Source organism: Globicephala melas, chromosome 21 (genome assembly GCF_963455315.2).
Source record: "Globicephala melas chromosome 21, mGloMel1.2, whole genome shotgun sequence".
In the NCBI taxonomy this organism is placed as follows: Eukaryota; Metazoa; Chordata; class Mammalia; order Artiodactyla; family Delphinidae; genus Globicephala; species Globicephala melas.
In genome coordinates, this window is record NC_083334.1 from 9,524,534 (window position 1) to 9,550,940 (window position 26,407).

The 26,407-nt window shown below is 39.9% G+C and overlaps 1 protein-coding gene across 2 annotated transcripts in view; it reads left to right on the top strand.

Moving 5' to 3' along the window:
- The window catches only part of CSMD1 (CUB and Sushi multiple domains 1), a 1,753,128-nt gene that overhangs the window by 1,643,385 nt on the left and 83,336 nt on the right, over positions 1-26,407 (top strand). For both annotated transcript variants that reach the window (XM_060291350.1, XM_060291351.1), the window contains exons 48-50: positions 2,310-2,456; positions 7,380-7,568; positions 25,864-26,049. In XM_060291350.1, the coding sequence (XP_060147333.1) occupies positions 2,310-2,456; positions 7,380-7,568; positions 25,864-26,049 (522 nt within the window). The remainder of the gene's footprint in view (positions 1-2,309; positions 2,457-7,379; positions 7,569-25,863; positions 26,050-26,407) is intronic.

Here is a 26,407-nt window from a genome sequence, read left to right on the forward strand (position 1 = left end):
GATATTTTAGGAAATTTAAGAGGGCTAAAAGTACTTTAATCAGTCTAAATGATTATTTTACTAGAAATATATAAAAGTAATGGCTCACAGAGATTTCTGGGTGATAAATGCTATAGGAGTCTTTAATGTACAGTTTTTTTAGATTAGTAAAATAGTTTACTGAACAAATGCTAATACTGTTTTCAACATGAGTCATGCATTTTTGTACAATTCTAATGAACTTTTAATATAACAATGCTATGCTTAAACATACTATGTGGTTGAATTGTCAATTTGAAATGGAACTGATGTTAATAATTTTTCTTTGTACAGAAGCATTATCATAGCCCAGGATATCAGACCATGATACAGTTACGGCTGTACATAATAACAGGGTTTTTACATGTTCTGATGGATTTGTCATTGAGTTCAGATAAATAACAATCAATTCAGTGAAAAAAATTACTGTAATTGATTCTCTGTGTGTTTATATGCCTCTTAGTGACTTGATGAATCATAATAGTCAAGTTGCTTCTATGGATAGACACTCAATGAATCAATTTATGTATTTCCAAAGATGAGCTGCTAAGTTGGAAATTAAACTCATACTTATATACATAGGAACAGAGGACTGAAGGGTAATGTTTTCATTTTCCGAGGGTTTTTAAGGGTGCGTTAAAACGGACACATGCTACTGAAGACTCTCCTCTTAGTCTTTAGGGTGGGAAGAAGTAACGCATTAGCCACGTACAAAAATGGGCTTCTTTTGTCAATGAGGAATCCGGGAAACTATCTTAAGGCCAATTAGGTGTCATAAAAAAGTACAGACAAGCAGTTAACCTCAGGGGCTGTGTGTGTGTGTGTGTGTGTGTGTGTGTGTGTGTGTGTATGCTTACATATTCCTATACATGCAGTATATAGTTATATGTATTGACATAATCACTCTAAATGTATGCCTGTTCCTTTGTTTCACCTTGGTTGAATTGAAATTTAGCAGGCAGTGCTTCTGCGTCTTCTTATTTCAGGAGCAAAATCATTACCAATAATTTATGCCTGAAGCATTTACAATGTGATCTTCCCAAAACATAGACAGATCAAGCCCATTATAAACCATAAGCAAAATAGATAATAGAGATAATATCAAAGCAGTTGCTGTCAGAATTACCAGAGATCTGTGACTAGGTGTGTTTCACCGTCAAAGAGTTCTCTGTAAAATGAAAGGTCAGAATTTTATATGAATAATTTTTTAAGCATTGGCATTTTTGTTGAAGTAAACGTCATGTTCATTGCATCTGTTTTGTTTTGTTTTTTTGAAAGACAGTGGCTCTTTTATAGCTCTTGAGTTGACCAAAAAAGGAAAAAGTTGAATATGTTGATTTTAAGCTTTAATAACCCAAGAGTTTATTGCTCTCTACGGCTCCAGTAGTGCTTATTCCTCAATTTAAAAACAAAATAGGACTTTAATCACTAGAGAACTCAATTGAGAAAAAGGTGTCAGAAGAAAGATGGTGGCCTTCACTTGTGAGGAACTTGCTAGCTTCCATCTTGGTAACAGAGACTGCACATACACACTCACACACACATACACACTCACATACAATTTGTATATTGCACACTTTTGAATGTTTACACAATTGCTATCATATTATATTTATCTGCAAACAGATTTCACTTGTCAATATGCTATTTTAAACATTACCTACACTGATACATGTTTATCTAGTTCATTAATTTTAAATGCTATGTAGAATTTCTTTGAAAAGATTTTTAAATACCTTTTTAAAACCCCAAACCACAACTTAGGATCTAAATTTTGCCATAAAAATGCTGGAATAAACGTTTTGCTGTATACATAACATTGTGCACATATGTTGGTGTTTATAAAAAATATAATTAAAACCTTCAGTTGTATTGGATATTACCAAATTGCTCTCCAAATTGATTATACTAACTTACACTTTCACTAGTATTGCATGAAAATTTCCATTCCCTGCATCCATTCAATGTTGTAAATACTAATAATAGTAAAAACTATTTTCATTTTTTAAACTACTGCTGTTTTATAGGTAACTTCTTATTCGATTTAAGTATTATGTATTAGTAGCATATATGTCTGAAGTTATTTTGGTTGGCTATTGTTTCTTTTATTATTATTTTTTAACAGGGAATGTATCTGCTGCTTTATTTATTTGGAATTCTTTGTCTCCTTTGGAACTAAATAGCTCTATATCGTATAGCTAGACTCCAATTTAATCAAAAGCTAAAGGTAGTCTGCATTTTGTAGGTGCTAATTCATATCATAACTTTTTTGTTTTTTCTGTTTCATTTAGGCTCTTCTGGTCAAAGTCCTCTGTTAGTGGTCTTGAGTGGAAACCATACTGAACAGTCAAATTTTACAAGCAAGAGTAATCAGTTATATCTCCGCTGGTCCACTGATCACGCAACCAGTAAAAAAGGATTCAAGATTCGTTATTCAGGTTAGTAAGTGAGGTTAAGATTTAATATAAAAGTATATTTAATACAAAGGATCTGCATTAAATTAAAAAATCACAATATATAAAGATTTATAGTATAAACCTAATTTCTGAAGATGAATAATTAACTTCAATAGAAATAATATGATGGGAAATTACTCTGAGTGATATCTCTAAACTACATTAGGGAAAATAAACTATCTGTTGATTACTATTAAAACGTTTTGTTGCTAAAATCATAAACTATTGAATTGCATGCCACAGAAAGCAAAGATATTTCCCCCCAAAGTAAAGTAATATAATATAAATTAGTTTTAAAATATGTTTAAAGGCTAAGGAGACAACCAGGAGGAGATAATCATATTACATTTAATTTTTTTAAATTTAAATTTATTTATTTATTTGTTTATTTGGCTGCATTGGGTCTTAGTTGCGGCACTCAGGGATCTTCCTTGTGGCTCGTGGGCTTCTCTAGTTGCAGCACACGGGCTTAGTTGTCCCGCAGCATGTGCGATCTTGGATCTTACTTCCCCGACCAGGGATCAAACCCATGTCTCCTGCACTGGAAGGTGAATTCTTAACCATTGGACCACCAGGGAAGTCCCTGCGTTTAATTGTATAAGTAATAATAACATCTTACTATTAACAGTATGTCTTTTTATTGGTTATATATTCGTATGTCTCTTTATCTTTATGCAGACATGATATATAGATATATACACACACACATATAAACATATACAAAATAAATGTTTACGTATATATTTCCTTGTCAACATTTAAATTATTTTGTTCCTTCCCCATATATTTCAATCACTTTCTGTCAGTAGTTTTTTATATTAATTAAATCAGTTAATACATTTATTAGAGATTAGATCCTGGGTATGTCAATGTGACCAGCCCGACACCTAATGTTTATACTTCCCTACAAAAGCAGTAGACAGACAATTTAAATTCCTCAGATATTTTAAATACTAAGAAAAATATCTCACCTTTTCTCAGTGTCTCACTCAACAGTATCCGTGCTAACAATTGAGATATATTTCCCAAGGGAGATGCCCACTCTGTGCATTTCATTGACCAGTGTACCTCCCAGAGGTTGCTTATTCCAATGTCTGTAGTACATCCTCAGTGATGGGAACATCCTGAGGGAGGAACAGCGAAAGGTCTTAAGTAGTTTTAAGAATATTTTAGCTCTCTCTGATTGGTAGACGTCATGAAATGGTAAAAAGCATCAGGGTTTTGAAATAGCTCTTGATGTAAGGACAGGAGGCATGAAATTCACTCATGCTTCCTCTATAATGTTTAATAAAATATGCTCAGACTTTTGTTTTCCCGCCTTTGCTCAAAGTAGCCATTCAAAAAGCTTATCAACAAAGAGCTCACAGTTGAAATCGCTTCATTCGAATGGGTATTGCGAGCATTAGGGCAGTGATTGGATTTGTGTTCATCAAATTCCTTGTTCTGAAAACTAAATACTCAGACCTGTAGAATTGTTTGAATTTATTTCCAATGAGCAAAAATGGACAGTGCAGGGGAAATAATGGTGAACATAATTTATCTTGTTTTATCTGTGGCAAATTACTTAGTAGCCTGGCGATGTGATTATACCTTGAATTCTGTCTTTCAAGGGATATTTTCATTCCTTATAGAACAAGAAGATTCTCTTTGTTAAACAGTTTTGGGAAAGTAGGAAAAAGGAGAATTTTGGAGAAGGCTTTAAACTGTTGTTCTGTGAATGGACCTATCTATTTATCTCTCTGTAGATATAGATACAGATAGATCTTTGAACAGATTTTCACTTAAAATTTGATGAGTCAATGACCTCTGCTAGCAGTTCATCACCAGTAATTTCAGAGCAGTGATTCAGTGAAGATCCCTGAACTGTAATATTGTGGGCAAGGGAGCTGCGGCCCATAATATAAGCATGTGTTGCATCACAAGCCTTTGTTTGCCTTACACGTGTGAAGCATTGGTCGTCAGGCTTAAGAGCAATATAATTGATCTACATGATTAACCAACAAAACAACAACAACAAAAAGCAAGTGCTTGTCCATTGAGGTTCAAGTCAATTCAATAAACTGCTGAGTGTTGAGCAAAAAATGGCCCTTAAATGAAATAAGTGAGAGTAAGTGAAATAAGCTTCAGTAATGGGAGAGTCAGAACTACAGACTGGCTGACATCCACCCAGAAACCCCAGGATAGCCAACTCTGCCCGCTGTCTTCCATCATGATTCCTACTCGAGTGTCTCCCTCCTTCACCTGCCTTTCCAACGCACCACGAGCAGAATGTAAGGATTGGGCCCTGGTCCTCTTAATTCTTAACATAGCCAGGAGTCGAACAGGTGGGAGCCCGTGTTCTAATCTTCCCCTTTGCTTTGCTGTGCCGTGTCTCCCCGCTCTGGGCCCCTCTGTATCTTGTTCTCGATGAGTTAGGAAGGAAGGGATATCCTGACAGCCTGGTGATAGAAGAAACACAGTCAATAGGAAAGAAAATAATTATTGGACCCCATAGAGTTAGACAGTCATCCTGCAGATTCTCTCTCTTAACAGACTGAACTGTGACAAAGCTCACAGGTGACACCCTAAGCACCGTGTGGTCCCACTGCCCCTTCAGGAGCTTTCAGACTTTATCTTATCTCTGAACTTGGAGCAGGGTCTACAGTCGGCTTGGCCTTCCTGCTTTTCATCATCATTATTATTATTATTATTTTAATTTACTGGCACAATAATTCTGGGTAGTTGGTAGCTGGGGTGCCTGATTATACTCATACCTTCCCTAAACTAAATATTTTGGTTCATTCAAAACTTACAACATTTAATCTCCAACAGTTGAACATGGAAAATGGTATGCCAATGGGACAAGAGTTTCGTATAAGAGTTAGTGGAGTTTAACTTAATAAAAATGAGTCCATTAAAAAAATGAAATGGTACCTCATCCAGCTGAGACTGTTCTCTGAGGATGCTTCTCACAGGAACATGGTTGACAACCGAGGCCAGACACACAGACATCGCTTCTGGGCAGTGCAATGATGTGAAGGCTTCAGAAGGTTTCTGCTGAACTTATTTCTAAGGGAAGGTTCAACATTAAGCATTCAGACCTGTGTGTGTGCTTTCTATTTGGGACACCGACAGGGAAGTGGTACATTTAAAACCTCTTCTTGCAAAAGGAGCCCTGGATCTCCAGGACTTCACAGCTTTCTTTAATTTATTGTTTTACTCATCTGAAGGGAGTTCATACGATTTTATGCTGCGGTGAAACTGGTCTTGTAAGAATAAAATGAGTTTCTTTCTCTAAATGTGTAAATTAAGATGCAGAGCTTTTTAGCCATTGAAATGTTACCTTCTGCGTAGGTAAGACTGTGATTTTCACAAATGACTGTCTCTAATTTTAAAAAGTCTCCCTACAGATGTGGTGATTAAAGCTATTGTAAGATTTTCATTGACCTGAAGTAGTGCATTTTCTTCAAAGATTGTAATCAAATCCCATATGTTAAAAAGAGGCTTGGGGCTTCCCTGGCCGATGCAGGGGACACAGGTTAGTGCCCCGGTCCGGGAAGATCCCACATGCCACGGAGCGGCTGGGCCTGTGAGCCATGGCCGCTGAGCCTGCATGTCCAGAGCCTGTGCTCCGCAACGGGAGAGGCCACAAAAGTGAGAGGCCCGCATACCAAAAAAAAAAAAAAAAAAAAAGAGGCTTAACTGTCCGCGTCATCCTACAATTCTCAAGAATTCTCAAGACCATTTAACAACAACAAGGAAAAAAATTAATGGCCTTGATTGCAAAATGTTATATTCTTCTATTTCTCCATTTTAATGATACTTTTTTCTTTTTTTTTTTTTTTTTGGTCAGAAAGTTAGAATTCCATCATCACGTTGATTAACAGTCGCAGATAATCTAAACTTCAAACTTAAGAAACTTGACCTTTGGCTCTAGATTTTTCTGGATTTTTCATTAATTTATTTTTTAGACTTTTTTTTTTAGAAGTTTCAGATCACAGTCAAATTGAGAGGAAGTTACAGAGATTTTCACTTTACTCCTTGGCTTCCCACATGCACAGCCGTCTCCATTTTCAGCATCCTCACCAGATGGCACATTTGTTAATGAACCTACACTGACACATCGTTATCACCCAAAGTCCGTAGTTCACGTTGGGATTCACTCTTGATGTTGGATGTTCTGCGGGTTTGGACAAATGTAAAATGACGTGTATCCGCCATCATGGATTCATGCAGAGTAGTTTCATTGCTGAAAAATCCTCTGTGCTCTACCGTCCTTCCCCCACCAGCCTCTGGAAACCACTGATCTTTTCACTGTCTCCAGAGTTTCACCTTTCCCAGAATGTCGTAAAATTGGAATCAACAGTCTGTAGCCTTTTCAGGTTGGCTTCTTTCACTCAATCACATACATTGAAGGTTCTTCCATGTCTCTTCATGGGTTGATAGATCATTTCTTTCTAGCGCTGAATAAAAAGAAACATTGGATGGACCACAGTTTGTTTATTTATTCACCTACTGACAGGCGTCTTGGTTGCTTCTGAGTTTTGGCAACTCTGAATAATGCTGCTATGAACAGCTGTGTGCAAGTGTCTCTGTGGACATAAGCTTTCAACTCCTTTGGGTAAACACCAAGGAGTGTGATTGCTGGGTCATATGATAAGAGTGTGTTTAGTTTTGCAAGAAGCTGCCAAACTGTCCTCCCAAGTGGCTGCGCCATCCTGCATCCCCACCCGCCATGATGAGCGTTCCTGTTGCCCCACACCCTCACCAGCACTTTTGTGTCTGAGGATGCTTTGAGTACAAGTTTCCGTGTTGATGCTGATTTCCCACTATTTTAACAATAGAGATATTTCATTTATATCTCTTATCAAGGGAAATACAACATTTATTTATTGGTTTTGTGTATGTGTGTTTGTGTGCCCATAGCACCTTACTGCAGCTTGACCCACACCCTGAAGAATGGTGGTGTTTTGAATAGGACTACAGGAGAAGTTGGAAGTAAAGTGCATTATTTTTGCAAGCCTGGATATCGGATGATTGGCCATAGCAACGCAACCTGTAGACGAAATCCAGTTGGCATGTATCAGTGGGATTCCCTCGCTCCACTCTGCCAGGGTAAGAAATGTGTGTTTTCATCCCCAAACTTGAGTTCAATTTATTTTTCTTATTTTAATCACACTCTGAAATGTACAAGAGCTGTGATTATGGTTAAAAGGTAAGGAAAAAATGAATGTGAGTTCATAAAAGTACAAATTAAACTTTCTGCTGACTGTGCAAACACTTCTGACATTTGCACTCAGCTTGATTTAGCTTTATAGCCTGAATTCGTAGAATGGTTGAACACTCACCAGATGCTGGGTAGAATTATTCTAATACTTATATTTCATTTTGAAACTTAAAAATGTGTTATCCAACTCAGATTCAAAATAATTTTTCTTGACAGTTGTATTAATTAGAAGAAAATCAATTACTAAAGCTCATTTTCCCTTTTCTTAGATTAAAAACTCATACTTTGAGCCACACACTGCATATTTCATTTTCATTAGGTCACTTAAATATAGGACTTGTTAAAGTTGATTTCAATATTTCATGATTTTTTTTTTCATTTTATCTTTCATATGCATAAAAAATCAAATTTTCAAATAAGGCATTTTAATTTTAATTGAAGGCTTTGAAGTCATGAAATTTTCAGTTTTCTCTTATCGAGATTTATATGCATAATGAAATATATTGGTCTTTGAAAGCTAATTGCAATTTATGAATGAAACCTCATATTGGTTTCCTTGTTTCTCTTTTTTCATTAGATATTAGATTTTCTGGTATTGCTCTATGAGACAATAATAGATATTTATCACAATTATTGTATGTGTCTTTAACTGCAAGAAGTTAGTCAGACACCCAGCCTGCATCATTTATGTTGTACCTCCAGATTTTCTTCTTTAATGTAAGATAAACATGAAGATCTAATAGGCTTGTTTCGTTAGGATTGATGTTTTTTTTTAAGAAGAGTACTTTTTCTTTCAAAAGAAGAAATGCTTCTCATTTTCTTTAAATGCTCTGTTACTCTCTGCCTATGACATAGAATCCATTGCTCAGAGAGCAGCCCTGTGGGCTGCATGTCCTTGGCATTGTGGACTGAACAAGGAAAATGACTGAGACCAGGATTGGCAAGAGTTCCCAAATCTTGGCCTCTAGAGGTTGAGTCCCTAGACAGGGCCCTAAATGGAATCTGCTCTCAGGGTAGAAGCCCAAGAAGATCCTGGAAAGAGACTGTCATGTGACAAGACAGACACATGAGAAATGACAGTCCGGGCAGACGTTAGTTTATCTCCCTGACACGTGAGGAGTTCTGAACATTGTTGACTCGATGGAGGGATGGCTTGCTCTTCTGCTGCATGGTTGAAAAGGAACCAGAGAATGCCTGGGATGTGTCTTGTTGATAAGTTTCCACTTCCCTCTCCTTGCCCCATTTTCTGGCTCAGCAGAACTATTTGATGCTGAATTAAATGACTCAGAAATAGAAATAGAGCACTGAAAACCAGATCCTTCTGGAATCTTTGCAGTTTCAGCTGAAGGATTTGATTGAACGTGGTCAGTGTATCTCTTCTCTGTGTTGCACGTAACCCCAAAGTAATGCCATCAGGGACGTGGAATGTTAGAATCACACACCATGTTCTAGGTGGTAAATTGGAATATAAATGCCCGATGTGATTGTGTTCTCAAATTATAAAATATTTCAGAAGCATCATCTTCCCACTATAAATCCACAGTCTTCTGCACTTTCTGTTAACCATTCTGATAACTGGAGAGTCAATATGATCTTGTTTTTTTTTTGTTGTTGTTGTTTCATAAACTATGACCCGTAAAACCTGGAGGGCCCTTAAAAATAATCTAGTTTAATTTGCTTATTTTTATGTTTTTTTAACTGAGGCACATAAAAGTTAAGTGATTTATTAATAATCATAAAAATGTTGGTCTAGAATCCAGATCTTCTGCCTGCCTCTTCAGCGTTTGAATCAAAATGTGTCTGGCCAAAAGAAATTATACTAAAAACAAAATTTTGCAGACACCAGTTCTAAGTAATCTATATTTTAGGTGTTTAAATTCATTTTCTATGGAACAGTTTCTTTAGTCTTCTCTTAGTTCTTTCCAATTTGTGTAAAGTAGCATTTTGATTACAATAATGTATAAAATATTTTCATCATATGTGAGGCTGTAATGTTTAAAAATTAAAAAAATGGTGAAAAATAGGCTTTTTTAAACCCTTTAAATTATTTGGTACAGCTACACAAGCATTTTCATCATTTTAAAAATAAATCTTTTAAGATAAATAGTAAAAATGTTTACTCCAATAGGTGAAGGCCATTGAGAAAACATCGTAAAATTTTAAACAGAATAGGCTTATATAACATATATATTGGCAATTTATACCTTAACAGTGTTTTACTTACAATTGAAGAGCCTTAGAGCTGATTGAACTGAATTTAATACAGTTCATAATATAAATGTGTAATTGTTATGGTATTTAATAATGGGAAACTTGATTTGTTTAGCATTAATCATTCGCTTTCCTTTTGTTACTTATAGAACACAGAAGTTTTCCATAATGTAAATACTCATCTAACTTACAGAAAAACATTGGCCTCCTTCAATATAGTCAGAATGAGCCTTTGTGGATTTTTAATTCCCTCCTTGTACCAACCATCTAAATTGTATTTAGATTAATTTTTTTTCAGTTTTTAGATAATTGAAGATAATTTTTTCAAAGTAGTTTTTGGGTCCAAAGAGAGTTAATAGATACAGATGGATGATAGCATCTACGTGGTCCTGAACTGCTGGCAGTTCACAATGGTAGGGTATGAAATTAAAGAGTGGGTGAACTCTTTCTTTAAAATTCTTGGAATTCTATAAGGGAAAAAGACTTTGCCAAAGCATCACCTAAATGCATACCATCACACTATTCCCTCTCAAGACAGCTCAAACTCTTTTATTTTCTTGCCCAAGATACTATATTCACATTAGATATAAAATTGGGAAATGAGGATTTCCCTGTAGCACATTTATAAGGATAAAGGTACAAGCTTTACCTCTGAAACCTATAGACCTCAAGCACACTGTTCCAAAAATTAAAGTAGATGTAGGGTCCATGTTTATAGAGAGGGTATACTCTGTACAAGTTTTTGACATTTTGTTTATATATACATGTTCATACAGAGGCAAAGTGACATTAATCATATGTCTGTGTTTGTAGAGTACAATTGTAGGTTTAAAACTTAATGTAAGCATTAAAGATGATACAGCTGTTTTCATGATTTTTATTTCAATTCAAACTTACCTCTGAATTAGGCACTGCAGGTACCAAGACACACTCCCAACTCTTAGCGTTCTGATGGTCCGTTAGGAGAGATGGACTCATGAATCAGTAACTACAGTTCAGTATGACATTAAGCAAGAGAAGATATACACTGAATAGAGATGGAGCAGAAGGTATTTTTTCAGGATGTTTTTCCCGTCATGGGACAGCTGAGTTAGGATTTGAAGGGGTAGCACCGATGGAAATGCGGTTGGAGGAGCAAGTAGGGGCCATTGTGGGAGACCTCAACTGAGTTTACATAGCTTTTACTCTTTCTCCTGTGGTTGACGTCAGTCTATTAAAGGGCAAAAAAGACACAGTCACATCTGCATTTTGGAAATATCTTTTAGTAGTGTGGTAGATGATTGGACAGAATCCTGTCTAAATTACAGGGGTGCTTAGAAATTTTAGAAATACGCATTGGAGCCATGATGAAGACCTTGATAAATACAGTGAAAATAGGTTTGAAAGAAAACAGGTGTTGAAAATATTTAGAAAACAGAATCAGCAGGCCCTTGTGAAGGAATGTAAAGGGTCAGGAAGAGAGAAAAATACGGAATGACAAATAGTTTTCTGGTTTTGATTGCTGGGAATATTGAGGCACCACTCAGTGAAATTAGGACAAGTGAGAAAAAGCAGGCTAACGAAATCAGTGTTGAGGTGCGGCCTTCCATTACCTGTGCTCAGAGAAGATACCGTTTCTAAAAGTATCAGTAAGGAGGCAGTAGTTTAAGTTCGTTCAGGATACTGAGTGCATCCTTATTTGTTTTTCATGAGAGGAGGTTTGACTTTGTAGGTTCCATAAGGAGCAAATCAAATGAAAAAATATATAATTAAAAAATTATCTGCTGCAATAAATTTCAAACTAAATAGCTCCACCAGAAAACAAGTAGTATCTGACACCCTTTGAGAGAAGATCACATTGGGTCAACAGCAACTATAAAGCCTGCAACCCATCTAATTACTGATGCAAGAGTAATGGTGCAATAGTTTGAGACTCTTATCAGAATCAAAGGTTTGATCTTATAGTTACTTTAATTATTTTATTTGAAGATAGGGGACTTGAAAACTGGAAACAAACAAATAAATAAATGGACAAATACCCCTTTGTGGCACTGGGAGCCTACTATTTGATATTTATTTAATATATTTATACATTTTATATATTTAATATTACAATATACTATTTAATATTTCAGTTATCCTTCTGGAGTGGGTATAGTATTTCTCAGTGATTTGAACAGCATTCCTTTTATGCTGACAGAGGAACAGAAACAACTTACACATTCTCTAACTGCACTAGGATGTTAGTTTATTTTTTTTTTAATTGTGCAAAATAATACTTTGAAATGTTTACTAAAAATGCAACACTTGCCTTTTAGTAAATGAGTGAGGTGTAAAGCTGAGGGGTGGGGTCAGGCCCTTTGGGGCCCCCAGTGCGGGTCATGTGACCACGAATGTGCTGCCCTAGGCCCCAGCAGAACATGTGTCAGGGCAGTGTTTGAATGAAAAAAGAAGAAGTGTAAATTAATGACAGGTATTTGAGAATGATTCTTTTTTCTTTTTCTTATTTATTTATTTATTTATTTATTTTTGGCTGCACTGGGTCTTCGTTGCAGTGTGCGGTGGCTTCTCTTGTTGCGGAGGATGGGCTCTAGGAGCGCGGGCTTCAGTAGTTGTGGCTCGCGGGCTCTAGAGTGCAGGCTCAGTAGTTGTGCTGCAGGACTTAGTTGCTCCGCGGCATGTGGGATCTCCCCAGACCAGGGATCAAACCTGTGTCCCCTGCATTGGCAGGCAGACTCTTAACCATTGCGCCACCAGGGAAGTTCTGATTTTTTTTTTCCATTGAAGCTCTGATTTTTTTGTTTTTTCCATTGAAGATGACTTATCTTGTGCCCTAATCTGCTTTGTTTTCTCATTTTCATTGACTTTCTGCTGGTGACATCTTAGAAGCACAGAACTGGAGAGAAAAATAGTCATGTGATGGGCAGGGAGTGCTAATCTCCCTAAACCTGGTTCCTGCCATGTAAAACAGGATCTTTGATGCCAAGCTCTGAGAATTGTTGAGAGGGTTCAAGCGCTCAGACAGTCCCGGGCAGGACTCAGCAGCAAACAGGACCCTTCACTGCCCATCACCTGTGAGGAAGAACACACAGCAGGCCAGATGTGTTGCATCGTTTCAGAGAACTTCAGCTTTTCTCCCTTTCCTTGACATTTGAAATGACTTCTCTCAGAAAACCTGTACTGGCTTTTATCCTCCTCGATAAACCAGGCATATCTTTTGCCCTTCAGGCTTCATTTCCTGCCTTCAACCAAGAAACTCTGCCCAGCAGCTGTTTCCCGTATCAATACACTAATCTTATTCATCTTGGAGGGAAGCCAAAATTTAGAATTGAAATTTTCTGTATTATCTCAAAGATCCAGTTAAAGTGGTACCTTACAGGGCTTGGCTTTCAAGTTTCCTGTGTCACAGAGAGAGCAGTTCCCATGTAGCTCTTTATCTCAGAGCCGTGATTTTCAGAGCACTTGGTGAGTCGGAGCTCTGGCTTGGACTTGATCTTGTGTATTGTTTATGCTTTGCTTACGTTTTGCAGGCAATGAAGCATAGGGAAAACCATCATTCTCACAAATGACATGGTTAAGCCTCTGTTCGTAAAGTCTGAACTTTAAGATGGAAAGATATAGACGCCTGCACTCTGCTGATATGTGCTAATATTTGCTAGTGTAAAGGGTATGGATAAGGCAGGAGATGGGTGGCTGGGCGGGGAGGTGCATGTAGGTCTGCCGTGAGCCCGGGACTGAGCTGGGGATGCGTCCTCTTATCTCTTTAATCCTGTGGACACTGGTGCTCAGAGGCGACGTTACTCAAGAAACACAGGACTAAACACCAGGGGTGGGATTTGAACCCATGTCCTTCAGATTCCAAAATCTACATTATTTCTACTATACTATGACTATTCCCTCTGTGAACATTATTTCTATCCACTGAAAGGGCATCTTTCAGAAGAAAATTGTCCTTTTTGTAACCTAAAAAAATAGCAACATTATCAAAAGTTCAGAGGATATGTTTGGTGTTCTGGTATAAAACTTGAGTTATTTTGTAAATCTCAAAAACTTTTACCTATGGGCATAAAATGCATAAGAAGTTATGACTTTTGTCTTGATTTTTTTATACATATTTATTTGCTTCTATGAAATGTTCAAGCTTCTATGTGACATGATAATAGTGCAGTGTTTTTAGAAATTTAAAAATAATGTTTTTAAAATCATTTTAAAAGCAAAACAGGGGGCTTCCCTGGTGGCGCAGTGGTTGAGAGTCCGCCTGCCGATGCAGGGGACACGGGTTCGTGCCCCGGTCCGGGAAGATCCCACATGCCGTGGAGCGGCTGGGCCCGTGAGCCATGGCCACTGAGCCTGCGCATCCAGAGCCTGTGCTCCGCAATGTGAGAGGCCTGCGTATCGCAAAAAAAAAGCAAAACAAATCACGTGTTATGATATATATGAAAATATGTATGTGTGAGAATACAGGTTATAGTCATTATGTCAACTATATTCTAATATATTAGGTTATGAATCCACATAGTTCATAAAGCCAAAAATTTGCCAAATCCCACTAAGTATATTGTAAACTGAGGTTTATTCCATTTGCTCATGATCTTCTTATGGGATTTGAGTTGAGTGATTAGATCTTGGGCATTTCACAGTCAGAATCTCCCAATTTAGGCAAGGATCCCTCCCATTCCCAGTAGTTACTGGCGCCATGACCCTGGACAGGCAACACAGTTCACTGAGGTTTAGCTTCTTCTGTGAGCAGGGATAAGAATACTCCCCCACCTGGCATGTTTGAAGGGTTAAATGAAACAGTTGACATGAAATCTTTACGCTGGAGCCAGGTACTAACAGGTACCCCTAAAAAAGGAACCTTACAGGATAGAAACATAATTTCATCAGTGAGTGTCTTCAGGAAGTACTTGTTGACGTGCTTTCAAGCAGAGATTTTACAAATGTCTAGTTAACATCAATAATATTTAAGTAACTGAGCTGGGAATAGGTTTCTCTGATTTCTCACAATACTCAAAATGAGACATCGGAGCACTTCGTCTGTATGTGGATTGCCGATCGCCTTTTAATTGCTCCTCATCAAGTCCCCAGGCTTCTCTGTCTCTGGGGGACTGAGGTGCCCCTACCCCGGGTCCTGAGCACCCTCTTGTGCGTGCTGTGACCTCGCCACTGCCTTTTGTCCTGTGTGTCTGTAGATTGCTTCTCCTGGACCAGTGGTTCTTCAAAGTTCACAAGAACCATCTGGCGTATAGATCCCTAACTTCCAAGTGCCCCCCAAATCTGACTCAGCGGGTCCCCAGGAGCTGGAATCTGCAATCGTACAAGCACCCCAGGTAAACTTGGCGCAGGTGTCTAAGGAACACGTGTTAACAATCCCCATTCTTAAAGAGAGGGATTTTGTCTAAATGTGAATCCCAGCATTTTGCACAGTGCCTGGACCATACTTGGCATCGATGTGAGCTTACGAATGAGTGCGTATGGCTCCACTCTCTCATCAATCGCTTTCCTCAGTAAGGCTTCTAACATAAATGGTATTATCGGCAAGAAACACAGCTTGAAATTAGGCCAGTGGTGATGTCATCTTCAACTTTCAAATACAGTAATAACCACACTACAGGAATAGCCTCCAGAAGAACAGCCCTGTGCACAAGGCATACAGCCTGGAGAGCCCTGTGGTTAGGTGTGTGACACCAGGCAGAGCGCACCTCAGGCGTGTCTGACTGCTACAGGTGTCAGGGCTGAATTGTGCCCCCCTCAAAAGAGATATGTTGGCGTCCTAATCCCCAGGACCTCAAAATGTGACTGTATTTGGATAAAGGGTCTTTACAGAGGTGACCAAGTGAAAATGAGGTCATTAGGGTGGGCCCCACTCCAACATGACTGCTGTCATGATAAGAGAGGGAAATTGGGACCCAGAGGGCCGACCTTGTGAAGACACAGGTTGAAGACAGCCATCTACACGCCAAGGAGGAAGGAGCAGTCTTCCTCAAGCCCCTCAGAAGGAACTAATCCTGCTGACACCTTGATCTCCAACTGCTGGCCCCCAGAACTGTGTGATCACACATTTCTGTTGTTCAAGCCCCAGGTATGCGGTCTCTGCTGTGGCAGCCCAAATGGACCAGCACGTGTGATCCCCTCTCTGCCCCGTGAAATCCCTACCCCTCTCCTCTCCACCTCAGCAGCAAGAACTGAATCAACTCCAGCAGCAGTGTTTGGATCTTGGGGCAAGAAAGTTTGCAAATTGTGAAAAACTGGAGAAATTAGTGACAGAAGGTCATGAGATTTTCTTTCTGGACATATATAGGGGAAAACGGAAGTCACAAAATATTTACATTATTTTTTACAGTGAAATTGCCTAGTTTCCTTAGTTCCATCATCCTTCTTAACAACCTTTCATAGTTGCATCACATGTTTATTGCTTGTCTATTTTCTGTGTTCTTTATTTTTTTTTTTTTAGTAAAATGCAGCCAAAATTTCAGGTCAGCAGTTTTAAGAATTTATTAGACCCACAGAGTTCATTTTGTTAAAAACATATTTAATGGTCCACACTCTGCCAGGCACCTTGCTCTCCTCTGCGGCTCTGCTGTTTCACTCATGAAAGTCGGAGGACAGTGGATTGATGCTGTGCGCACTGTCCCACTAACTTGAGCTGAGCACTGGCAGCCGTTTCCAAGGGTCTTTATTGTCCTTATTTTGCAGGTGGCGAAGCTAAGGCTGAAACAGGTTAAGGGAGCTGTCCCTGATCAGAGCAGCATGTGCAATGATTTGATGAGGTTCCAGAGCAGGTTCCTGTCCTGTCATCCCACCTACCAAGTTAGATGAAATATGCCCCAGGATTCCAGATCCCATGAAAACCCGCCATAAACAAAGTGTTCTGATCCCTGGCGAGTTCTCATGACACCAGACTGAAGGTGCATTAGGGTCCCATCCCCACAGGAGGGTGATCTCTGTGGGGCAGTGACCAGAGGTAACTGGGTCAGAGCTGGCATGTAACACACAGAAGTGTCACTGCTTTCCTTCAGCTTCTGTCCCCAGGGTCTTGCTTTTTATTGAATGGAACTTTGTTTTATTTCTTTGTTCCTAAGAAGTGGCCCTTTTCTTTTTAAATGTTCACACCTGTGCCTTCCTGTGACTCTCCAAAGCAGAGGGGTGGGCATCAGCTGCTTCCTACAGCCTTGCGGAAGCAATGGATTTGCCCCTAAGGAAACGGCCAAGAGGCAGCATTTGCCAAGTCAGAGCCTCTCTTTGTCTTTAGTCATTTGTCTGCCCACGTACTGCATCCCTTCCTTTCCAGAGCTCTTCTGTTTGCTTCAAATGATTAAGTGTTTTTTGGGTTTTTTTCCTTCCTTGGGCTACGATGTACTAAATATTTTCAAGAGGTTTAGAGCAGCTAAAGATGCTTCTCAACCAAATCCTGTTTTTCTTCATTTTCCATTTCAGAACTGCCTGTGTTTTTAAGTTGCCCATCTGTTTGAGTTAATGTCTGTACATACAAGCCATTACTTCCCTCTGTCTGCCCTCGTTTTCAGAAGTGTTCACCTTTATCCCTCAAGACAAATGGGTGGATATTTCTTATGCTAGTAAATGCTCTTTCTAAAGTGTCTGACTTCACACCTGTCCCCATAAAACAAATAAAAACAGTGTGACCTGTTAAATCCCACGGACCTGGAGGTGATTCCAGCCCTTTACCACCTCTCTTATTATGATTTTCTCACTCAGCCTTCAGCCCAGTATTAATGGTGTATTGGATGCTGGCTGAGCATCACGTGAGATGTTGCTTAGTGTTTGGGAAATCAGAGAAGACAAGGGAAATAAAACAGAAACAAAAAAAAGAGTCCAGAAATATCAGTAATTCTCAAATTCAACGTGGCCTTTATATTTTCAGATTTACACTTTGAAAATGTATTCTGACCTATTTATTTATCCATCTATTTATTTATTGCCGGTGGTTGGACATTGAAAATAAAAAAGATATGAATACACTGAAACAGAGCAGATGGCACCTTGGCGACAGTACAGGACAGTAGCTGAGATACCTGCTTTGGCATCAGATACCCTGAGAGATGCCCTCCGACACAGCTGTTTACTAGTTATAAGAATTGGGGCAATTTGCAGGACATTCCTAATGCTCATTTTCCTTAGTTGTCATATCAGTCAGGGTTCTCTAGAGAAGCAGCAACGGTAGGGTGTGCGCAGATGTGCACAAGGGGCGGCTTACTGTAGGAGCTGGTCCTCATGGTGACGGAGCAGAGAAGCCCAGGTCCCCTACTGCTGCTGATGGAGCAGAGAAGCCCAGTGACCTGCAGTCTGCAGGCTGGAGGCCCAGGCAGCCAGTGGTGTGATTCAGTCCAAGTACCAGGGAATCCAGTGGGAGGGGCAGCAGGGAAAGTGCCGGGAGCCCCGACGTAAGAGTTGGACAAGCTGGGCGTCCCAGCTCAAGCAGAGGGAGGGAATTCCGCCTTCCTCTGCCTTCTGGTTGTACTGAGGCCTCAGGATTGGATGACGCCCACCCGAATGGGGGCGGGTGCTCTTCACTCCTCTGAGAAGCAAATGCTAATCTAGTCTGCATACATCCTCACAGACACACCCCAGGAATAATGTTTGACCAGCTCCTAGGCACCCTTTAGCCCAGTAAAGCTGACAAGTAATATTAACCGTCATAGTAGTAATAAAAAATAATAATTTAATTTACTTATTGGGGTATTTTTGAGATTAAATGAGGTCATACAAGTAAAAGAACTTGTCACAATGGGAGGAATTGTGTAGTTGACCAAGGAATGCTAGGTGTTCTACTGATAAAGGTGATAATGTTGTTTGCAGGTGAGCGATTTCTCAGTGACTTCATCTGAGCCCACCTCCTCCTGGTGTGGATGCTTCTCTGACTCCGGTGCTCGGTGCTGATTCTCCTGAGCCTGGAACCTGGTGTGGCTCTTTGAGGAGGCACTGGGGCACCAGGCACAGCCAGCATCGCCCTCCAGGTCCCCCCACTTTTGGCCCAGAACCACCTAATTTCTCTTGATGGTGGCATGAGGGATCTGAGGGATTCACTATCAAATGTTTCCTCTGTATTTGTGATGGAAGGGAAAACATTCCTTCATACTGTTTAGTTTTTAGTTGACCCTAATCTAGAGAGTTGAAGAATGCTTCCCTTTGTATTAAATCTGAAGGAAAGTTATTTTTTTTCATAGTGAAAGAGAGCTCGAGTCCTGATAACATGCCTGATGTTTTGCTGTGTGGCTTATACTGTACATTCTGCCACATTAGCCTGTAAGGAACGTTGATGTTTCTCCTTTTACAGATGAGGAATCAAAGCTCAGATAAGTCAGGTAAATTTCCAAGTCGTAAACAGACAAATAACAAACTCAGACTCTCCTAGGTCTGAATCCATGTTCTTTCAACTCTCAGCCTTGTTTCCTATAGCGTTTTAAGTTGAGATTGATTTGAAATCATGGCACAAGCTTTCATTCCACATCCACGTGTGCACAGTGGTAATGTTTCCACACCAGTGCTCACCTTTGGGTGATGGGCATGAAGCAAAGACGTGGACCAGGCTACGCAGGACGTTTAGATTTGCTTTGTGTCCTGAAAACATGCCTGGAAACCTAACAATGCTCAACATGGCCTCGAAAGTCTCCCTGGACTTGTTCCCTGAAATAAACGTTCATGGGGGCTTCCATGCTCTCCTTGGGATGATCACGTTATGTTACATGATTCCAACGCGCTGAAAATGGTGATGAAGTTTTGTTTAGAAGACAGTGGCGGAGATGACTTGTTCTTTGCGATGCAGACATTTTTGAGCCTAATTTTATACCCTATTAAATATTGTTTTAAATGTGAACTTATTTATTCGTTTTGTATATCATCTATATTATTACTAAAAAGAAACTGGTAGTTTCTACAGAACAAGTTGATGGGATTAGATAACTCTTTGCTAATCAAACTCAAAATGCTTGTAAACCATCTTGCACTATTCGTGCCTGAAGCCAGTGTAACTAACTCATTAGCTGAGGGCGTGGTCTCTTCTGACCCATTAACAAAGGTATGCAAGGCTCATTGATTAAATCCAACAGTGTTCCTGGCTTTTGTCCCCTGGGAGGTGCTTATTACAAGACACACTCTTGAGCCGTATTATATGCAAATGCCACTTTTACCGAGGTCCTCCTTAGGCCGATCATGAAAATGTCACCTTGGGTCTGCTTGAGTGATTAATGGAATGTCTGCTGTTTAAAGATGGCGCCCTAATAATAACTCCGTTTTACTCATGGGATCTCAGATGGTTCAGAACTGGACCCCAATACAGGGTTAGACACCATTAACAGCCATGCAAACATTTATCTATGTTTTAAAATGTTTGTTAAACAAAATAATTCTGTGTTGACTTTCAAAAGTAAAATAATGGCCTGCTGGGAGTCAGAGAACACGCTTGTTGCTCTACCGCGCTTAGGTAATACCGCACAAATTCAGAAAACTTGTGAGAGGGAGCTGGATCTTCCTGTGTACTTTCACTTGCCATACTCATTTTGTGATGGTTTAGAAATCACGCTGTACAGCAATGTGGAGGGAAGGGAATGGAGTATAGGACAGACACGTCTGTCTTGTGTGTGCTGAGGGAGACTTTGGGTAGAATCATGAACATTTAGAGATAAGGCTGTAGAGATGACGTAGTTCAGCTTCTTCATCTTACACGTGAAAATGCTTAAGCCAAGATGATAACTGTTAAAATATTTGCGGAATTTAATGGACTTCAGAGCAGGAATTCGTGGCCACGAGAACCACTGGTGTCAGTGTTCACACGGACGACTCTAGGTTTGCATCTGCAGGGAGCCTTTCACTATAACACAGATGCCACCTCAGGTTTAATCTCTTACGGAATCTCTTTTATGCTTAAGAAAAGTGTGACTTGGCCAGTTATATACACATACATACAATATTAAGAATCAACCTTTTTATCATTTTCACCATATGAACAACTATATAGCTTATATTTTTATTACCTGCTGTAAAGTCATTTGGCTTTCACTAGAAGCAGGCCCATGATTTCTATATTGTCTGCCTCTGGCATTTTTCTCCTTAGATTATAACAAATTACTTGGCTCCAACATGATTATAAATACAAGAGCAAATGCAAGCCCTGATACATAGTAGAACCCAATTATAGATAGTAATCTAGACAATCTAGAATATTCTCGTAATTTTTGACTATATGTGCATATACATATATAAAGGCACACATATATACATATGTCTTAATCAGAAACTCTCATATGCTTGCAGTGTATACTTAAGACCCCTCAGCAATTCACAGGTCACCATTTGGGAAACTGGCTTTTTCCTTCCGTGCGCCTGAGGCAGAGTGTGAGAGAGGGCTGCCGTGTTTTCTTGCAGCTCAGACCCCCTTCTGCGCCTCTCACCACATCCTCTTCTTTACCGTGCATTTCCAGCTCCAGAGCTGATCAGCGGCCCTTCACACGTGGCAATGCTCCTGTCATATTTGAGGTTCGGCTCTGTCTTTTTGATTACCATCTGGGTACCTATTGGATTACCTCCTGGATGCCCCATTTCAGACCTTGTTACCTAACGTGGCTCTTACCTTAACCAGACCACAGGAAACCCTGCTTCAGGACACTCATTCTCTTCCCTGTTTTATACTGTTATGGGTGGCCTTCCTCTGGGTTTGCCCTAGCCCTGCAAGTGGGGTCCAGATAACAGAAAGATAGACCATTTTGAGGTAATGGGGATGCGAACTAGGATACTGGTAATGGGAAATGAGAAAAAAGAGAGTGTGAAGTAAACTTTTAAATATTCAGACAACGATTGTCAGTCAACCACATGAGAGCAGTAGGAGGAAAGAACCCTCCTACTTCCTGCTGAATCAAAGGATCTCGCTCGGGGTTCCCTGGTGGCGCAGTGGTTGAGAGTCCGCCTGCCGATGCAGGGGACACGGGTTCGTGCCCCGGTCCGGGAAGATCCCACATGCCGCGGAGCGGCTGGGCCCATGAGCCATGGCCGCTGAGCCTGCGCGTCCGGCGCCTGTGCTCCGCAGCGGGAGAGGCCACAACAGTGAGAGGCCTGCGTACCACAAAAAAAAAAAAAAAAAAAAAGGACCTCGCTCGACTTACCGAATTACTGGGAGAACGGTTTACTGAGGCAGTCTGTCAGGACAGCTGTGTGAGGGACAGCTACCAACCTAGGATATGCACAAATCTGGCTTGAGGCGTGGGCAGAGCCCAAGTGGAAATTCAGTAGGCAGCTGGTGATAACGTGGATGTCAAGATATGAGAATCACAAGTCTAAGGCCATAGTTCAAGCCCAGGAATCACTGAGCTTTTTGAAGGGGAAACAAAAAAAAAAAAAAAGAAAAAAGAAAAGCAAAGCAAATGGTGAGATGTTGGAGCCTCTGAGGAGCAGCAGAAAGAAGGAGCCATTGTAAGTTTCGGAGAACAAGTATTTGAAAGAAGTAGGAAACAATAAGAGAAGTGTTTTAAACTTGCAGAGACAAGAAAAATTGCTCCTTTTAAGGCCTTAAATATGAAAAGAAAAAATCCCACATGGATTTTGCACTATTAAAGGAGGCTGCAACAATGGAAATTGGAGTGTCTCTTCCATTTATTTGAAACCAAAATGACAACTCTCTCATGAGATATGTGATAGAAATAAACCAGCTTCCTTCTGATTTACATTTTGCTCTCTTTTAACAAATGTATTAAAAGGAGTTGTTCCTTGCAATTCATATCTTTATTTACAAAAGAAATAAGTAAAAATCGTGTGTATAGATGCGTGCACATAAAGTTAATATTCTGTCGTTTACTGAGTGCCTACGTGGTGTCAGTACAGTGCTAGTGGTGTTGTGCACATTACTTCGTGCAGTCGTCACAGTTACCTTTGGGGTGAGTATTATTAGCCTGAGAGCAGTGAAATGAGTCATTAAGTAACTCAGGTCATGGAGCTGGCGAATGCCAGAGGCTAGAGCTGAGTCAGATGTCTGACTTTAAAACCTGTACTCTCAAACAGAAGGTAAATTTCATGATATGAGGATGTGATCATTGGTCTGGGTTGTCAGACAATATAAAGCTATGTTAGTACAATAAAAAACAAAACAAGCAAAAACACAAGAAACTTTACTCCCTTCAGCTATGCCAAAAGTAAGAAAATTCTCCAGGTCTTGAAAGTTGTATACATTTAGCTAACTGACGTTTAAAAATTATCTGAGGAATATCTGCCATGTAATAGTTATCATGCGGAATTTCTGGATGAATGAATAGATGAATGAATACTGGATTTTAGCAGAAAACTGCCTTCATCCCATAAGCCTGAATTTATAAGTCTATGAGAATTGTTCCATCTATTCTTCATTGAATCAGAAGTGTAAGAATTCCATTTTTAATAGAGTGCCAACCTCTGTTTTGAGCTGTGCCACATAGCCTGATGTTAGGACACTCTAGGATCTAAAACCTACAGCTCGAGGCCAAAAAAGATTCCCAGTTGTTGATCAGACAACATGAAGTGGGACCTTCTTAAGTCCTAGGAATCAGGGTTCACTTGTGCAATAAGCTTCCAGATTTAACAGAAGTAGTTATAAAGCTGTTCTGTTTTGGCCTCCTGGGTCTGAATCCTTTCAAGGTAGGGTTTCCTGTGTGCTTGTAGAATGGATGTCATCTTTCCCATTTAACCTGCCAGAGAAATGTCATTTCATTCGGTGTTCTCTCCAGATGAGAATTGTAAGGAAGCAGGACGCTGGGCACGCTTCAGTGAGTGGCAGAGAAATTAAGGTTTGCGAGAATGAACAAATGATTATTAGAGCGAAATCTCAGAGAAAATGGTGAGGAGACAAGACATTGGCAGGCAATACTCTGAGATCTTGATCGTAAAGGACATTTATTACATTCAGTAATTAGAGCTGAATATTTTGCAAAATACTTAGCAGCCTTCACACTGATACATTGCCTTGGCAAAGCAGTGGCTTTGGAAAGCCAAAGGTTATAATTCAATTATTTTCAATACTTTGTCCAAAATGATGTCCATATGTCTATGTTATTTTGTTTTCCATTTGCAAATTTTTATTATGCTTCTCTCTCTCTCTCTCTCTGTCTCTCTCTCTCTCACACACACACACACACACACACACACACACACTATGTATATTTCAGGTGGTTGAAATAGCTGATCATAAATTTAAGCACAAGAGAAATTTTAGAGCTTGGCTTTTCCCAGAAGTTTGATTTTTATCAGCACTACATTTTCTTTTACTCCTCTGATAATTTCCCATTGCATTCATTGAAGATTTTGATAAAGAAAAAATAACAAAGACAACAACCAAAAAACTGACACTGAACCACAGGTGGCCTGGGCTCCTGTAGAGCAGAAGGTGGTCTCACTTGGGAATCAGGTCCGTTCTCCGGCCCTAGGTGTTACTTTTTCTTGTTGTTGTTTTTTATAAATTTATTTACTTATCTATTTTGGGCTGCATTGGGTCTTCTTTGCTGCACTCGGGCTTTCTCTAGTTGCGGCGAGCGGGGGCTACTCTTCGTTGCAGTGCACCGGCTTCTCATTATGGTGGCTTCTCTTGTGGCGGAGCACGGGCTCCAGGTGTGTGGGCTCAGTAGTTGTGGCTCGTGGGCTCTAGAGCATAGGCTCAGTAGTTGTGGCTCACGGGCTCTAGAGCGCAGGCCCAGTAGTTGTGGAACACGGGCTTAGTTGCTCCACGGCATGTGGGATCTTCCTGGACCAGGGCTTAAACCCATTTCCCCTGCATTGGCAGGCAGGTTCTTAACCACTGCACCACCAGGGAAGTCCCCGGCCCCAGGTTTTAAACAAGGTAGCTGTGCTAACCCAGGCAGGTCATTTTATCTTTCTCTTCCTTACCTGTAAATTGTATTTTTATGTAAACTCTTTCAACCAATCCTTCCAGCTTTATCATACTGTGTGTATATTCTCATTGTAATCTGTGGGAAAATCTTTAAATAATCTAAATTTAAAACCCATGATGACTTAAAATCCATAATATCTTAGGTTTTGATTGAGTAAAAGAAGATCCTTAATTTAGTGATTGCAGAGCTTCCCTTTGACAAGAGCGCCTGAATTGGGTGTGTTGTTGGGAATTCCTTCTTATCCCCTTGCATTACTCTGTGTTCCTTACTGTAACTTATTTAACTTGAGAATTGTTTTTGTTTGTTTATCTCGTAGCAGATAAGTCTGGATCAGAGCTAGCAAATTTAAGAAGGAAGTGCTCATATTGACCTCTCCCTCCATCTTACTAGTTTTTAAAAATTTCTTTTTCATTCACACCCCTTTCTTGCCTGACCTTTTCATGTAAAAGCTAGCCTGCGTATCTCTGTAGGACTGAGCCTTCTGTTCTAAGATCTCCCCTTAATTCCTTAGTTCCGCAGACCTGTTTTCTGACAGATAGTTTATAACTAATACATTTTATGACAATGGATGCTTTGATGCTCTTAGCTAAGGTAATATTTGCCGTTTAACAGAATTTCCTGGTGCTTTAAGGAAAATGAGTCTTTGGCGAGTTGGTGGGCGGGAAGACTTAAGCTGGGGGAGGTTTTTGAGACCTGAGGTGGGCCGTTCTTTGCTCTGATTCCTATGAAGTCTCGAAACCAAGGGATCAATATGGTGATACATTTGTGATGGTAGAGATATTATTCTATGCTTTCTTTCTAGGATTAAATAAAGTAGCATTCATCACACTGTTCTCTTGACCACGGCCATATAGTAAGGCGTGTCCATGTGATTAAACTGCATGAGAGCTATCAGACATACCTTCTGGAAAAATAAATTTAAAGATACTGTATTTTGACCCATTTTCCATTGTTTCCCATTCACTCTTAAGACCCTTACAACTTTGGAAATGTGCATACTTATGACACACGTGAGAAATGCAAATATCTAACAGTTTTTATACATCTTTGAGATGAAAAATAGAAAAAGAAAAGAGGAAAATTTCATAATCTGTCAGAATAACCCTGTGCTTCCTTCATTTCTTTTCAGCTGTGTCCTGTGGAATCCCGGAGTCCCCAGGAAACGGCTCATTCACGGGGAATGAGTTCACGTTGGATAGTAAAGTGACCTATGAGTGTAACGAGGGCTTTAAGCTGGACGCCGGTCAACAGGCTACAGCTGTGTGTCAAGAAGATGGATTGTGGAGTAACAGGGGGAAGCCCCCAACGTGTAAAGGTAAGTGTTCTAACGCTCATGCCCGACTTTGCAGATCTAAAGAGGAACAGAACGCGCTGGTGAGAACTCTAGGCTCCAAAGTGCGAGGTCCTCTCCCACAGTGTGTGAGGGCTCGTCTCTGGCAGTGTGGTCATGTTAACGCCAATTTATTCCATATCAGCCACTCTGACCATTTACCATAAGCTCTACAGTCTTGAAGGTGAGTCATATGGAATCATGTTGGTTCCATCAGCACCTAGACCATGAAATTTACACAGCAAATCCTGACTGTGCTGCCATTTTCACTTTGGAGGGATGCAGTTAAGAGGATATTGAGAAATGAAGCACTCTACACAAAACATTAAGACGTAATTCAACA